Raw genomic sequence first — 15441 nt, 5'->3', positions numbered from 1 at the left:
ATTTTTTTTTAACTTTGACCCGTATTATGACCCCTTAATATTTATTGTTCTGGGCTCAAACCAAGTTATTAAGTTAGATCAATGTCCAAGGAACCAATATCTAAAATGTCAAGTGTTTAGACCCAAAATTTTCGGAGGAGTTTGATAGAGTTCTCAAAGATCAAATCGTTGACCTTTGACCCCTTAACAGCCAAACATTTCTGGCCAAAAACCGATCACGTAGATTTTCCCAAATCTTAGTACCCTGTATATCAAATTTCGAGTCTGTAGACTAAAAATTGACAGAGTTATTGCATAGGGAAATGTGCACAGTAACACACACACACACACACACACACACACACACACACACATACAGCCACGTTCACTTTTATAGATATACTAGCATTTCAGCCCGGCATTGTCCGGGTGTTTGGATGTGTATGTTGAGCAAAAAAAAAAAAAAATGGTAGTAGGAAGGCAGGCTCAAACCTGTACCCCAAAGGAGGAAAAGAACGGGGTAAAACCTAACGTTTATGCTGTTACGACCACCGCCAAACTGGAAGTGACATTTTTTTAAATTAAGGCTAGACAATCTAAAGGAGAGGATAACTTTCAAAAATATCGGTGAAAAAGCGACCCCCCACCCCCCCGTAGAAAAGCGCCTAGTTGAAGGGAAAGATATTAATATTTTTAGCCAATTGTTCAATATTTGTCCTATGAAAGGTCGAACTTTAAAACGATACTGATCTTGGTAAAATCCGTTGCCTCTATTGAAAGTTTAAGGCAGACATGCAAACAGACATACATACATACATTTATATATTGGTAACTAAAACTTTTCGACCCAAACTGATGAAAAAGCTTGCCCTATCTCTGAATACCCTTTATGTAAAATTTCAAATATTTAGACCAGAAATTGTCTGAGTAATTTGGAAGAGACCACAGAGGTCAATTTTTTTCTAATTTTGACCCCTATTATGACCCCTTAAAATTTATTGTCTTGAGCTCAAATCAAGTTATTAAGTTAGATCCATGTCCAAGGAACCTATATCTAAAATTTCAAGTGTTTAGACCCAAAATTGTCGGAGGAGTTTGGTAGAGTTCTCAAAGATCAAATCGTTGACCTTTGACCCCTTAATCGCCAAATTTCTGGCCAAAAACCGATCACATCGATTTTTCCAAATCTCAGTACCCTGTATATCAAATTTCGAGTCTGTAGACTAAAAATTAACAGATTTATTGCATAGGGAAATGTAGACAGACACACACACTTCTATATGTCTAGAATTTGAAACTGGCGGTATGAATATTTTTCTGATTTTCTGTAACGCACACACATACCTGTATGAATATTAACTAAGAGTACTTACCCTTTCCAGAACGAATAAGGCCAAATCAGATTTTAGCAAAAGCAAGTAATTCACCGGAATTTTGTTGGATGGTAATGAACTTATGTATTTCTTAAACGCCAACATCGTTTTGTTTATATCGTCTCGGAGTCTGTAAGGTTTTACTCTGATGAAGTTTGCTGATAACATTCGAAACAGGGTCTGTGTTCCCGTTTCCGTTGTCTCGTCATCGACAAATAGGACAACCTGATTGGATAAAAACATAAACAGACATTTCAGATCATAGGATGAAATCATCAAAGTCTAAAAATAATGTAAATGAATTTTTTTAGATGAGGATTAATGATTTATATTATTTGAATTATTCAGACTACTGTTCTCATCTCCTTGAGTGTTATTCGCACAACGTTTCAGCTGATGTAACCTCTAACCTTTTTCAGATATATCTTTTCGAACTCGGGAATCTTTCTTTTGAACTCGGGAATCTGCATAGAATTTCCAACAGAACCTTTATTTAATCCGTGAAGGTAGTATGCCCTCATTCAATCAGTCGTGACCAAATAGAAGCCTCAAGTAATTTGCAATGATATTTTTTTATCATCCCACACTGAGGATTGAACTTTCAACCTCCAGAAGATTGTCACTTAAAACTGATTAAATAAATGGTTCCATTCGAAATCCTGTACAGACTTGCCGAGTTCAGCAGGAAGATTTACAAGTTTGTCAAGATATACTGGAAGAGTTGGTGGTTACATCGGCCGAAACGTTGTACATATAACACTTAAGATTAGCACAGAAATAGGAAGAATCCAAATAATACAACAATGTATGTGTTTTGTGTTTTAAAAAAAATATTTCTAAATTAAATAAGTAAAAGCTTTCGATTAACAGTTATAATAATTAATTCTATCAGGAGTTAATAGTTCCTGCAGAATAAATAGGAAATGTCTTTTGAATATGTTGGTTTTTAGACTATTCCTCTTCATATGTCTGTGGAAATCCTATCCCAGCAGTAATCAGAATGACGATAACAGTGCCAGAGAAACGATCTTTGTAAAATATATTATGTTTATTTGGTTGAAATACTTAATACTGATCGGCCGATTCTATCAAAGTACTCACTTTTGATTGGTTACCAATACCAAACTTCAACCAATCAGAAATAGCTCGCTGAGGAAGATGAGTACCTATTCATATTGACAATATAATCAAGAACCCAAACGGTGTTGTCAGTGGAGAGTGAAAGACACAACTTGCTCTAACATTACTATAAAGACTTCTTGCAGGTAAACGAACTCTGGCCGTAGCCCCTTGGCTACTGGCATCTCAGCAAACAACTTAAGTCACAATCATGAACTACTAAACATAACAACAGCTTAGACGCAGTTTAATGAACTCACAAGTTCACACACATGCAGACAAAAGCAACACTTTCTTTGTCTAGACCTTTTGAAATCTTCTTGACTCTTTTCTTCATAATTTTACTTTTGATTCTTCTATCGCTACATAAATAAAGTTGGTATTCTATGTATGGATAGATTTTTATTTTTTAAATACTCAGGTACTGTACCTAGTAGTAGTAGTAGTAGTAGTAGTAGTAGTAGTAGTAGTAGTAGTAGTAGTTTTTGTTACATATCGATCATTTATCGTATCTTGAACAGTTTACATGAAATATGTATAGAATTGACGTGTATCCCAATACTATAACATTAACTGACCGATGGCATCACCCATTTGGTATGGCCAGGCTCAACGTTGCTTAAGTTCGGCAATCTGGCTAGAACCAGTGTGTCAACGTGATTGTGTCGTATATATATATATATATATATATATATATATATATATATATATATATATATATATATATATATATATATATATATATATATATATATATATATATATATATATATATAATGTTCGGTAAACAATGTTTTATTCTTTCATTCAACATTCAGTTTTTTCTTTTCTTCCTCTGTTTTGAACATTTTAATAACAAAGTGTCAGCTGGGATCTTAATATTTTTGCTAAGACAACTAAAGTCAACATCTTAACAAGCCTTGATCAACGCTGCTACATATGTCAAAGACATTTTTAATTCAATAACGCATTAAAAATATAGAAGAATAACAGTATAGTTACATTCCAAGATCAAAATATTTATTTTTCATGCAAAACAGCTCCACCAGCATGTTAAAATTTTGGTGCATTTTTTACAGATCCGTTTCGTCATGAAGAAGCAAACGGTTATTATTATGTCAATATCATCTCTTTTTTTGTGCATATATTCTTCAGAAAAATTAGAAATTCTTTGCTTAGATAGAAAAAAAAAATGAATGAAAATATAATGTCCAAGAAAAAAAGTTCATAGAACACGCAACATCGAATACTGAATAATAATAATAATAATAATAATAATAATAATAATAATAATAATAATAATAATAATAATAATAATAAGAAGAAGAAGAAGAAGAAGAAGAAGAAGAAGAAGAAGGAGAACAACAACAACAACAACAATAATAATGATAATAATAATCAGACCTGTGACCACGCTAAATGTTTCACAATATCGATAATGGCATCCAGAATATAATGTCCTCTTTCTCGAAGACTGAGAATATTGCAATTTTTCATCTCAAAATCGGCTTCCGTACATTTCGGTGAGATGATGGCCAAATGTAACATTCCACAAGCAATGGGTTGAGTGTTAAGCAAGGCCAACGTTTCACAGGAGACACGCGACACAAATCCTGTCATGGCTTTCGACAAGAAGTCACGGACTGAAAGCAAAACAGACAGACAAATTTAGGCCAATTTTAATTTTTGTTTTTCTCTATTCATAAGAAGTTTAATGTGTATATGAAAAAAGAAACTGATTATAATTTTTCCTTACTTTTTCTCTTCTGACTGTATTCACTAGACCATTTATTTTAAAACATAAAAACTAGTTTAAAGCATCTCTAATTATATGATCATTGTGAATTTTCGAACACAGATGCTAAGTGCAAAGGTGGGTAATGTGGACTATATTTATTTTTATTTTATGCAAAGGTGGGGGGGAAGGTGGTGGAAGAGAAGATAAGAACTTTGAATGTCATTCACCATTGTGACTACAGAAATTCGATCAGCTACTTATCACAATAGGAAACACTTCCGGCCTAAGACTTAAAATTCTACAACTTTATAAAAATATATATATATACATAATTATTACAACAATCAAACAAGGCCGCAACTCACACAAACCACATGAGACATCAACCTGGGTTCTTAGTGGTTGGGTGATACCAGATTACAGTCCTTGTTGAGAAGAAATAGTTATATTCCACGGTTTGCTTGATCTGTGCTAGTTAATAGACTTGAATGTGGCATGGTGGCTCAGGGAGCAGGGTGCTCGCCTCATATGCAAGTGACTCAAGTTTCAAATTCTAAATGTGAAGATGTTCAACAGATGAGCCCAAAGGAGAGCGAAATTCAACTTGAGTCTTTAACATTCGATCTGTGACTTTCATAGTTTGTATGAGCTATAGCGTTATTTGATGTGGGAATAATTATATATCTCACATTAAAAAAAGGAAATTATATATATATATACACACACACACACACACACACACATATATACACACACATATATAAATATACATACATATATATACACACGCACACATACACACACATATACATATATATATATATATATATATATATATATATATATATATATATATATATATATAATCATTCACATGCAGTACTGTTCCGCTATATCATAGCTCATCAGTGCGGCTAGACAGGCAACTATCTCAAGCCAGGATCGAAACCCAACCGCCGGTACGATATATATATATGCTGTATATGGATATATATGTATATACATATATACGTCATGGAGCTGGCGGATATTTGAGACTTTACACACCTCTACCTTCTGCTTGAAGATACCTCAAAGATTTTCTATTGGGTTCAAGTCTGAAGACATGCTTGGCCAATCCATCAACTTTACCCTCAGCTTCTTCAATAAAGCTGTGGTTGTCTTGAATGTGTGTTTTCGGTCATTGTCATGCTAGAACACTGCTCTGCGACCCAGTCGTCATAATTGAAGAGTGGGGAAGCCTTTCAGTGGCTATATATGAAGCTCTGGTACACTCCATGCCCAGGAGAGTAAAGGTAGTTTTGGATAATGATGTTGGCCACACCAAATATTGAAAGTTAACATGTTGTATGTTAATATTAACAACTTTTCGTAAAGAGTGTACTTACTTTTGTTGCCAAGGATTAGCTTTTAATGGCTATATTTTGAGTTACATTATTTGAGTTATAACTGTTATATATACTGCAGACAGACTACTTTTCATTGTGTCAAAAAATCATTTTTTCAGTGTTGTCCCATGAAGAGATATACTTAAATATTTGAAGTAATGTGAGGGATGTACTCACTTTTGTGTTACACTATATATATATATATATATATATATATATATATATATATATATATATAAGGAATAGGCTCCTGCAGTCATTGACAGACTACGGATACCCACTGTAGGGGTGCCTGCGCGTGAAATTTTTTTCTGGCAGGAGGTGCACAATCTCAACTACACCTCTCCTGAGTTGATATCGTTAAATACCAGTGGCAAATGGAGTGTTTGTTCAGAACGACTGGAAACAAATGCCGAGATAAGCAGAGAGCACATACAGAGCCTAGAATTCCCAAATAGTCACCCATCTGGTACTAACCAGGCTCGACGTTGTTTAACTTCGATGACAGAGAAAAAAAAAGAGAAAGAGAGAAAGAAAGAAAGAAAGAGGGAGAGTAGAAGGGAGAGAAAGAGAGAGCAGTTAAATTTTGAAAGCTACCTCCTTACCCTATGATGAAGGGAATTAGTTGTTTTATGCCTATTTAAATGTATGATATAAAGAAAGAATAAAAATCTATTTATGATGTTTCTTTATTAATAATATAATAACCTGAAAGATGTTGTTAAGAAGAAGAAGAAGAAGAAGAAGAAGAAGAAGAAGAAGAAGAAGAAGAAGAAGAAGAAGAAGAAACGTCCACAACGACAAAGAAAAGAGAAGATTAGACCTCCGGCTTTCATCTCGTCACTGTGACTACAGAAATTCGACCAGCTGATTCTGCCGACGACATGGACATACTAATAGGGTTAAAGAACACTCCAACTACTTTAAATAAGCTCTATATCACAACAGTAACCATTCCCGACATAATACTTCACATATATTCAACACCGCTACTCTTATAAACTTATGATGGGAAACTGTTGCAATTTTGATAACAATTACTGATGAGTGACATTATCCGCGTTGATATTCGCAGTAATAATTGTTGTAATTGAATGGATACTCACTTTGGGAATCCAGATAAACTGGTTGTTGTTTGTCTATGACATACGTTTCAATTGTGATTGCCCGAAAGTCACACGCATGTAGCAGATAGGCTAAATGTGCTGCCCTTTCAGCCACTTCTTTTTCACCACAAGAGGGCGCTTCAATCAACAGCCCTGTAAGAAAGAAAGACATTGCATATATTTCTTGCTCTTCTGGCCAGGAGCAAAGTGTAGTACCTGTTAGATATTATATAATGTTATATTTATGTTTGCATTACTTGGATGTTCATTTTCACAACGTTTGACCTCTGATTTTATTTAGATACAATGCTCTAATAATTAGTTCTAAGTGACAGTCTTTTGGGGATTGAAGGTTCAATCCTTACTACAAGCAATACTAAGAATGAAATAGAAATTATTTACTAAAAACTTCTACTCATTCTACTTGTAGCTGCCATCCCCCCACACACACACACTATCTTGTATATTGAGCAATTCTTATTTAGATGGGATAATACTTATAGAATATTACTGCCTGTAATATTTTGTAAATCTTATAATCACAGGTTTCCATACCAACTGATTGTTAAGTAAAATTATTCTGAAGTATATATATATATATATATATATATATATATATATATATATATATATATATATATATATATATTATTGTTTTTAATCTGTTTAGCTACATATGTTTCCACTAGTGGAATCAAATTAACGATCCAATAGTTTCATCAGGCTTTACAGATTTAAATATCTATAAAGAAAAAGAAATATTTCTGTACAGGGGGTTTCTTAGGTGTTGGGATGGAACAAATTTATAATGCAAAGGGGAGTAACTCTTTGCTTCTTTGGGCAAAGTCGCCTCCCTTTTTCCGTAGTCCTAAACTTTAATTTCTCGCGAGATATTTTATGTTATATTGATCCAACACATCTCACGATAAAACATCAGGATACTTTGATATGAGGATATTTTAAAGTACAAGTAAACCATAACCAAATATTAAAAATAACAAAGAAGCTCAAATAAGATCCTTTTCAGCATGGATACACAGTGGCTCATATGAGAAATGGTGCACCTTTTCCAAGTGATGCTATCTCATCTAATAGCACTCAGCTGGATACTCCACTAGTCCAGAGGAATTTGTGTTCTGGAATTCGGCAAAAACAAGAAAAGACCAAAAGAAAGATAAAATATAACATAGTTAAATGATCAGTTAGGAAGAGGAAAATTAATATTATTTACTTTTTTATCAACCCAAGACACTTGAGAAGTAGAGGAGAAACTTATACCTATGTATCTCATAAAGAAATCAAGTGTTAGCCACAGGAAGGGGGATGGGCTTGTTTTTTTTTTTTTTTTTTTTTTTTTTTGAGAGCTAATGGAGCTAAAATGGAGATTAACATTGGTAAGACTGATGCAAAGAAAGTGGGCTCCCTCTACTGTGCTAGAAAATTACTTACACCTGAGAACATGCTACACTTCTACAAAGCCACCATTCACCCATGCATATATGGGTTGGTGCATCTACCGTTAGTCTCTCATTCTTGAACAGGGTCCCAAAAGTGTCTCTAATTTAATAGGTTTAGCACTATAAGCCAAGCTCCAACCTTAGTTCTATTTCTGCAATGTTGCATCCCTGTGCCTGTTTAAAACATACTTTAATGAAATGTGCTCCAATGAACTCATAGCACTTGTGTCCGCCCCTCGAAATACATACTCTCGACCAACTTGACAAGCAGCAAAATCCCACCCATTCAGTGTTGAGGTCTCTAAATGCCGGAAAGCCTTCTACTTTAATAGCTTCTTCCCTCAGACTGCTAGATTTTGGAGTTCCTTCACTGTTTCCTGCTCCCCTGACTGTACTGACGTGTAGAAGTTTAAATATAATGTGAACAGACATCTCGCTGCTCAACTCCCCACATTCCCCTATAAGACCCGATCCCAAATAGTAGCTCAAGTACAAGTAGCAATTTGCTTTGTTTTGGCTGCAAAAGAGCAAAATACAAAATATAAAATTGTGAATAATTACCGATCGTTAAGTGAAATTGTTGGCCACCAGAAGTGCCAAGGAAAAGAAAAAGGAGGAGAAGGATCATCACTTCAGATCATGTGATAATTTTAAACCAATCGAGTATTAACCATTTCTATTTGGCACAAAGAATGCAGTTTCTGTAAAAAATTAAAAAAGGATACTATGTATTTATTTCCAAAACAATGAAAATGTTTGCCCATCCAAATATAAATATAATATATATAATGAATATTATGTATCTGTCTGTAACTTAAACTACATCATTATCGATGCCACAAGTTTTTAATCTCTTATTTCATGTGATTGTTTATTTTATTTTAATCGTATATAGAAAAATATGCTAAGCCACTTTATGTGGGATGTATGCTATGCTAATGAGACCATTCGATTTAACATTGATGATTGATGATTTATTTGATGTCGCTAAGGCAAAAAAAAAATCCCAATTTATTAATTTTCAAATGAATTGTTCCCAAATTAAATTATGGTGTACAACTCAAAATAAATACGTTTTAAAAAGTGACATTACTTTTATTGGTTACCTGGCGATTAATTTTAGGATGATAAGACAAAGAATATTTACTGTCTTAAAAAGAATTATCTTCATATCTGGTTGAGCACCTTGTCCGGACCAATTGTGACTCTGACTCTCTCTCTCTCTCTCTCTCTCTCTCTCTCTCTCTCTCTCTCTTTCTCTCTCTCTCTCTCTCTCCAGTCTTCCCTGTCTTTCATCAGCTGCCCCAGATCTTTAGAGTCACAATTGGCATCATGTGCAATTTGCTGGATGTACATGAGATTTGGAACTTATAAAATTGCCAAAAAAAAGTGGTATATCTATGGATATATCTATACTGGTATATTGAAATGCTCAAATCTTTGGTTCTATGGGACGAAACTACATGAAAGTTTGCAGGCTTCTTGAAAATGGTCAAAATTTTATGACAATTGTTAAAAAAACAACAACTATATTTTCAAACCAATAAAATATGCCCAAATTTGCTTACATTTGTATATATAATGTCCTGCAGGCCAACTTCAGTTGTTTCCTCTGTGGCCTTGTCAGGCCACTAATATATATATATATATATATACTAGCTGGTCACCCAACATTTCTCGGTCGTAAAATACACTTAAATATGATATCTTAATTTATGAACATTTCGTATTTATTATATTATTATATTGTACCCAATATATAGTAGTGATTTCAAAAGTTAAAAAAAATGACTTTGGTACTATTATTTAGAATCAAAACCAAGACATTTAGCTCTCTAGCAGCATTTGCTACGACACATGCATATCAAAACTTGATAAATTAACACAGTTAAGCATATAAATGTATATTTGTGTATATGTAAAGCATACACATTACATCAAATTACATCTGCTAAGTTCCTACTTTTTTAATTTTTACCCCTTAGAAGCTCTTTTTTTCCAGCTAAAAACCAAACCCATTTTGTTCTACAGATCTGAATACCCCATATATCAAGTTTCAAGTCTGTAGACCAAATATTGATAGAATCGTTTAGGTAGGGGCGCCTCAGTCAATAAGCAATAAACTTACTCCACCCAAAAGGCAATGACCTGAAAGGGTTGACCTCTTAGGACTACCCAATAACCAGACCTCAGCCTGACAGATGCAAAAATGGCCAAGACTATCAGACTGTGTCGAGTACATATTCTCGAGTGACATGAATATAACTTACCTGTGTCAGGTAATATGAAGTCTGTATGAAGTCATCTTCATTTGTTGAAGCTATTCGTTAACATGCTCTGAGAACAATAAGATTAAATAGTTGCATGGAAAGTAGAGATAGGTTTGACCCAAAACATTCAATGGAATAGTGCAGAAGTAATGTTGCCACTTTCATTCCATTGATTTGTGATTCCGTGCCTGACATGTCTTGGTTTGCTGCACACAGAAGCAGACACAACCAGAAGACAATAGATCCTGGTGCCAATATTTCCTGGATTCCATAGGCGGCCCTGCCAGAAATCAGAATTCCGGACAACTTTACTTAAACACTCCCATGTTACCATCATCCCCTACCACAATGAGGAAAGGCTGGGCTTGAGGAGGGGTATACCAGTTAATAAAGACAATTCAAAGTTCTTGATGTTCAACTCACCATTCAATAATTTTCCTTTTTCTCGTCTACCATATGAGATACATAATGTATAAGACGTTTCTCAACTCCAAGTAGCAAAGAATATAGGGAGCAAGAAATTCCGAAGATGATACAATAATGCTGTCAGAAACATTAGAAAACCACAGCCCTAAGCTCTATATGAATATTAGTGTTGGCTCGCAGGCCCGGAATAGCAAACACAGTGATATAACTAACAAATAATGTATTAGCAAAAGAATGTTATAGAAATACATATCAAGATTCTGGGGCCATAACTGCCTCTAATCGCTGTCATGAAGTTTAGATGTAACTGTCTTTATTGTCTCTGGGTAAGTCCATTTATTTCTAAAATAGGTACATCAGCTTACCCCATAATATACTCTATGAATCCAGGAGCAGTGCCACAAGCCTTTGATATCAAAACTCATGTCACAAAAGAACGATGTTATCCATCATATATGTGTGTGTATATATATTGGATTCCTGAAGGATGGAGTGTTTTTGGTAGATCTTTGCAGAGCAATCATTGTACAAAGTACAAAACTGACTTCGAAATCTAGTAGGTGATCTCTTATTTTCCTTACAGTCGCTTTATCACAAGAGACGTTGCTAGCCTCTCTACTCTATCATTTCTTTGGAAGGTACTCGACTGAACTCCAGTTTTTTATTCCTCTTTGTAAGATATTTGCAGTCAGAACTCGTCTTTTTACACAAGAAATACTTTCCTTTGTGTTGTGCCATTCCAGGCTAGTAAAAATCGAGACACAGTGGCATAATTAACAAAGTGTATTAACAAAAGTATCTTACAGAAATACACATCATGATCCTGGGGCAATAACTGCCATGGTATTTAGGTGTAAGTCTCTGGATAAGTCCTGAAGTATGTAGATCAGCTTATCCCATAACAGATATTAAAAAAATATCTTCATTCAATTACATAAATCAGGATATATCATAATCACAATAAACACCGATCTCATTAGATCACTTAAGTTAAGCAACGTTGAGCCTGGCCAGTACCAGATTAGTGATAATTTGTAAATATCAGACAACAATGTATTTGAGGGATGGCGTACTTCCATGAAAAAAGTTAACGCGATTAAAATCACCTGAATGGACTACACATGCGACTGGAGATGGATTGTGAATTTGATATTCCCTAGAAACTTCCTCCTTCTAAGGAAGCTGGCTGAACATGCCCACGGTACTTGTCATACCAGGATAGAAAGAGGAGGACGTATAACAGAGCTGCTAGCGCTGGTAGCAGCAGCAGCTACATAATACACATGCAAGGGACTGAGTCCGTGTGTAAAGTGATGTTACAGCAAAGGAAAAGAAGGAAAAAAAAAGAGAGAAAATAAAGTACACACGCTGACGATAGAACAAAGGAACACAAGTAGGCGGCAAAACACTGGAAAAAGCGGGTGCTGGCATAAGATGAACATGTAACTCATAGTGGCAAGAGACTTTTAAACCCGTGTCGAGACGGCAGGGTTCTATTAAGTACATGGCAGACGAGATGAACTTGGAGACTTTTAGAATAATAGGTATTGCTTTATTTTGGAAGAACCATGATAGATGCATCTTATGTCAACTAAAAAAAAAATAACAACGCATTTCTTTCCTTCTGTGCTCCTTTCCGACTGTCTCAGATACAATGCATGGGTCCAAGCATTAAAATGTAACGAAACCTGTTAAAAACTATAACGTTACACATGAATAAGGTCTGAAATTGAAAAGATCAAAGCATGAATTTCCATAAAAGCAACTGTTATATGCAAGTCAATATCAAGGAATGAAATCAGACGTGTTCAAATTAAGAAGAATGCAACACAAATTCTTTAGTCATAGAAAAAAAAAAAAGATACTCAGAGATTCTTAGCAATGAAGAAACTATGTATGCACGTTCGTGCTCAAATACTCAGCAATAATAGCATTATGAAGAGAGACACGTCATTTGACAACCTCATAATAAAACCATAAGAAAGCTCATCAAATTCTATTGTTTCATAATCCAAAAATCTAAGAATGAACAAAACATCTGAAAACGCAGTCTATCTAAGTCAATGAAATATATTATCTCTCTCTCTCTCTCTCTCTCTCTCTCTCTCTCTCTCTCTATATATATATATATATATATATATATATATATATATATATATATATATATATATATATACTAGCAGGTCGCCTAGCATTGCCCGATCATAAAATACGCTTACATATGATATTTTGATTAATGCAGATTTCATTTCTATTATATCATATTGGACCCAATATATAGCAATGATCGTAAAAGTTAAAAAAAAAATGGCTCGTGTGCTACCACCAAGAATCAAAACCAATTTTAAACAAATATATATATATACGCATACATAAACATATATAGAAAGAGGTTTGTGTTTACTATAACCTTTTTATGCAAATATTTCGCAAACTATGAATCATGTAGAATATCCGCATTAATATAATTACACATAATAGTTTAACTAAAGACGATCATCCCATAAGAAAACCGCAAAAACTAATAGGAAAGTAATTAAAATGAATGTTTAAAAGAATATGCAAATTAACTAGATCTTTTGCAGATAATTGCAATTCCACGACCCATATATAACAAAGTTGTATTTTCCTTTTAAATAAACAGAAAAAAGGTTCGCCTTTTTTCTTCTTGGAATTTGGGCCAAGATTTTTTTTATTATCAAAGTGTAGTATCTGTTCCAGCATATACTGCAATCAAAGATCATATGTGGGGTTGTCCCCACATATGATCTCTGATATGTGGGGTTGCCCCCACATATAAGACCATTGCTGTTGAGCAATCAGTTTTGGTCAATGTAGGGGAAAACCTTCATACCAATTGTCACTATCCAGTTTCCTCTCGAGGGAACTGGTCCCCCTCCCCTCACTCTCCACATAAAAAAACGGCCTTGTGCCTAATTTGTTCAGTGAGGAAGCAAATAAATAACTAAATAAATAGACAGAAAAGGGTTTTTAATATGAATACACACAAAAATATATATATAGTAGTATGGATATATATGTGCGTATGTTTCATGTACCTATCTATCTGTATATAGATATATGTGTGTGTGTGTGTGTGTGTGTGTGTGTGTGTGTGTGTGTGTGTGTGTGTGTGTTTACTGACATGTAGTTTAAGATTTTGATCTGCGGAATTTATAACAGAGAGCAAAAAAAAAAAAAGAAGCTTTTGATATTTAAAAGAAGCCAGAAAATGTTTCAGTTTTTAATAACATAAAAGAAGGCATTTTTGGGATGTGGCAAACACTTGAAAAATCTTATATTTATAAAATATGCTACATGTGACATTGCATATACCATAAATCAACCACACACACACACACACACACACACACACACACACACACACACACACACACACATATATTATAATGTTATTCGTTTTTGTTTTTGCGATACGTTGTGAATGAATTCAATTATTTACGAAAGTGCATTTTTACCTAAATGCGAGTTAGGAATAATTTTCCCTTTAACCAATTTGGTACCCCTCCTGAGGGGGATGGCGGCATATATATTGTTTTTAAAATATAATCATCTACTGACACGTGTTTCGTCATCTACGATAATTATATTTTAAAAACAATATATATATGTGTGTGTGTGTGTGTGTGCATGTGTGTGTGTGTGTATTAGTAATGTAAATCTGGGAATTAAATTGTTGGCTTTTCTTACTTACCTGTTGCGCTTCATTACACCTTCTGAAATTTTGTCCAGTGCAGCCAACTGATGAGAAGTTGTTATCCAAAGCAAATTAATGAAAACAACAATGGACGACATTTATGATTAGAGAGGGGATCGATTAAGTTGCCACACCCTATCATTGTTCGATGCAAGTGTTTGCTAAATGAATTGAAATTGGCGACTTGCTTCGATCACAGTTTGCTTATCGATACATGCGAAGGCTTTGTCTTGCAGCACCGTCTTTTATTCATGGGTTTTGTTTGAGGAGTTGAATCGGTCGAGAAAATCGGTTGCCTTTTTTTTTTTTTTTTTTTTTTTTTACACAGTGATCACCACTTATCAAGGGCCGGAAGCCACTCAGGGATAAGGGTTATTGCAAGTACATTACGTTAGTGTGGAGATTTGATGAAGTCTTTACTTAAGGGGGCGGTTCATTAGGAATTTGTTAACGTTGGACTTGAAGACATCCAAGTTGTAGTCCGATGGGAAGCAGGCAGACGGAACAGAGTTCCACAGGCGTGCAGTTCTAAGAAAGAAGCTTTGTTCATGGAATCCGCGTTTTGATTTAGGCACAGATATAGAGTGGGGGAAATTTTTCACAGTGGATTCAGCTAGACGGGTGTTTTTCGTGAAAGATTGGCGAGGGGGGGACCAGAGATTGGAATTCAGACGAGCACCTGCCATGGAAATATCGATAAAACAAGGATAGGCTCGCAACGTCTCTTCTGTGGGAGAGAGGTTGCAGGGTAGAGAAAAGGGCATCCCCCACTAAGCCACGAAGTCTATTTTGTACTCTGTCAAGACAGGATAGGCTGTTTTTAGCAGCTCCTGCCCAGATATGGCAGCAGTATTCCATCCTTGGACG

The 15441-nt window shown here is 34.7% G+C and overlaps 1 protein-coding gene across 1 annotated transcript in view; it reads right to left on the bottom strand.

Moving 5' to 3' along the window:
- LOC145296174 (glutamate receptor ionotropic, delta-2-like) overlaps positions 1-14672 on the bottom strand; it is a 74614-nt gene extending 59942 nt beyond the window's left edge. The window contains exons 1-5 of the mRNA XM_080142383.1: positions 14572-14672; positions 8613-8677; positions 6704-6856; positions 3876-4114; positions 1353-1577 (exon numbers count right to left, since the gene is read on the bottom strand). Of these exons, the coding sequence (XP_079998509.1) occupies positions 1353-1577; positions 3876-4114; positions 6704-6856; positions 8613-8677; positions 14572-14672 (783 nt within the window). The remainder of the gene's footprint in view (positions 1-1352; positions 1578-3875; positions 4115-6703; positions 6857-8612; positions 8678-14571) is intronic.
- Positions 14673-15441: the final 769 nt, after the last annotated feature.

The sequence above is a fragment of the Euprymna scolopes genome, chromosome 16, assembly GCF_053919585.1.
Source record: "Euprymna scolopes isolate OS-2025 chromosome 16, ASM5391958v1, whole genome shotgun sequence".
NCBI lineage: Eukaryota > Metazoa > Mollusca > Cephalopoda > Sepiida > Sepiolidae > Euprymna > Euprymna scolopes.
The sequence above is the reverse complement of the archived record's forward strand: the minus strand, read 5'-3'. Positions and strand labels throughout refer to the sequence as shown.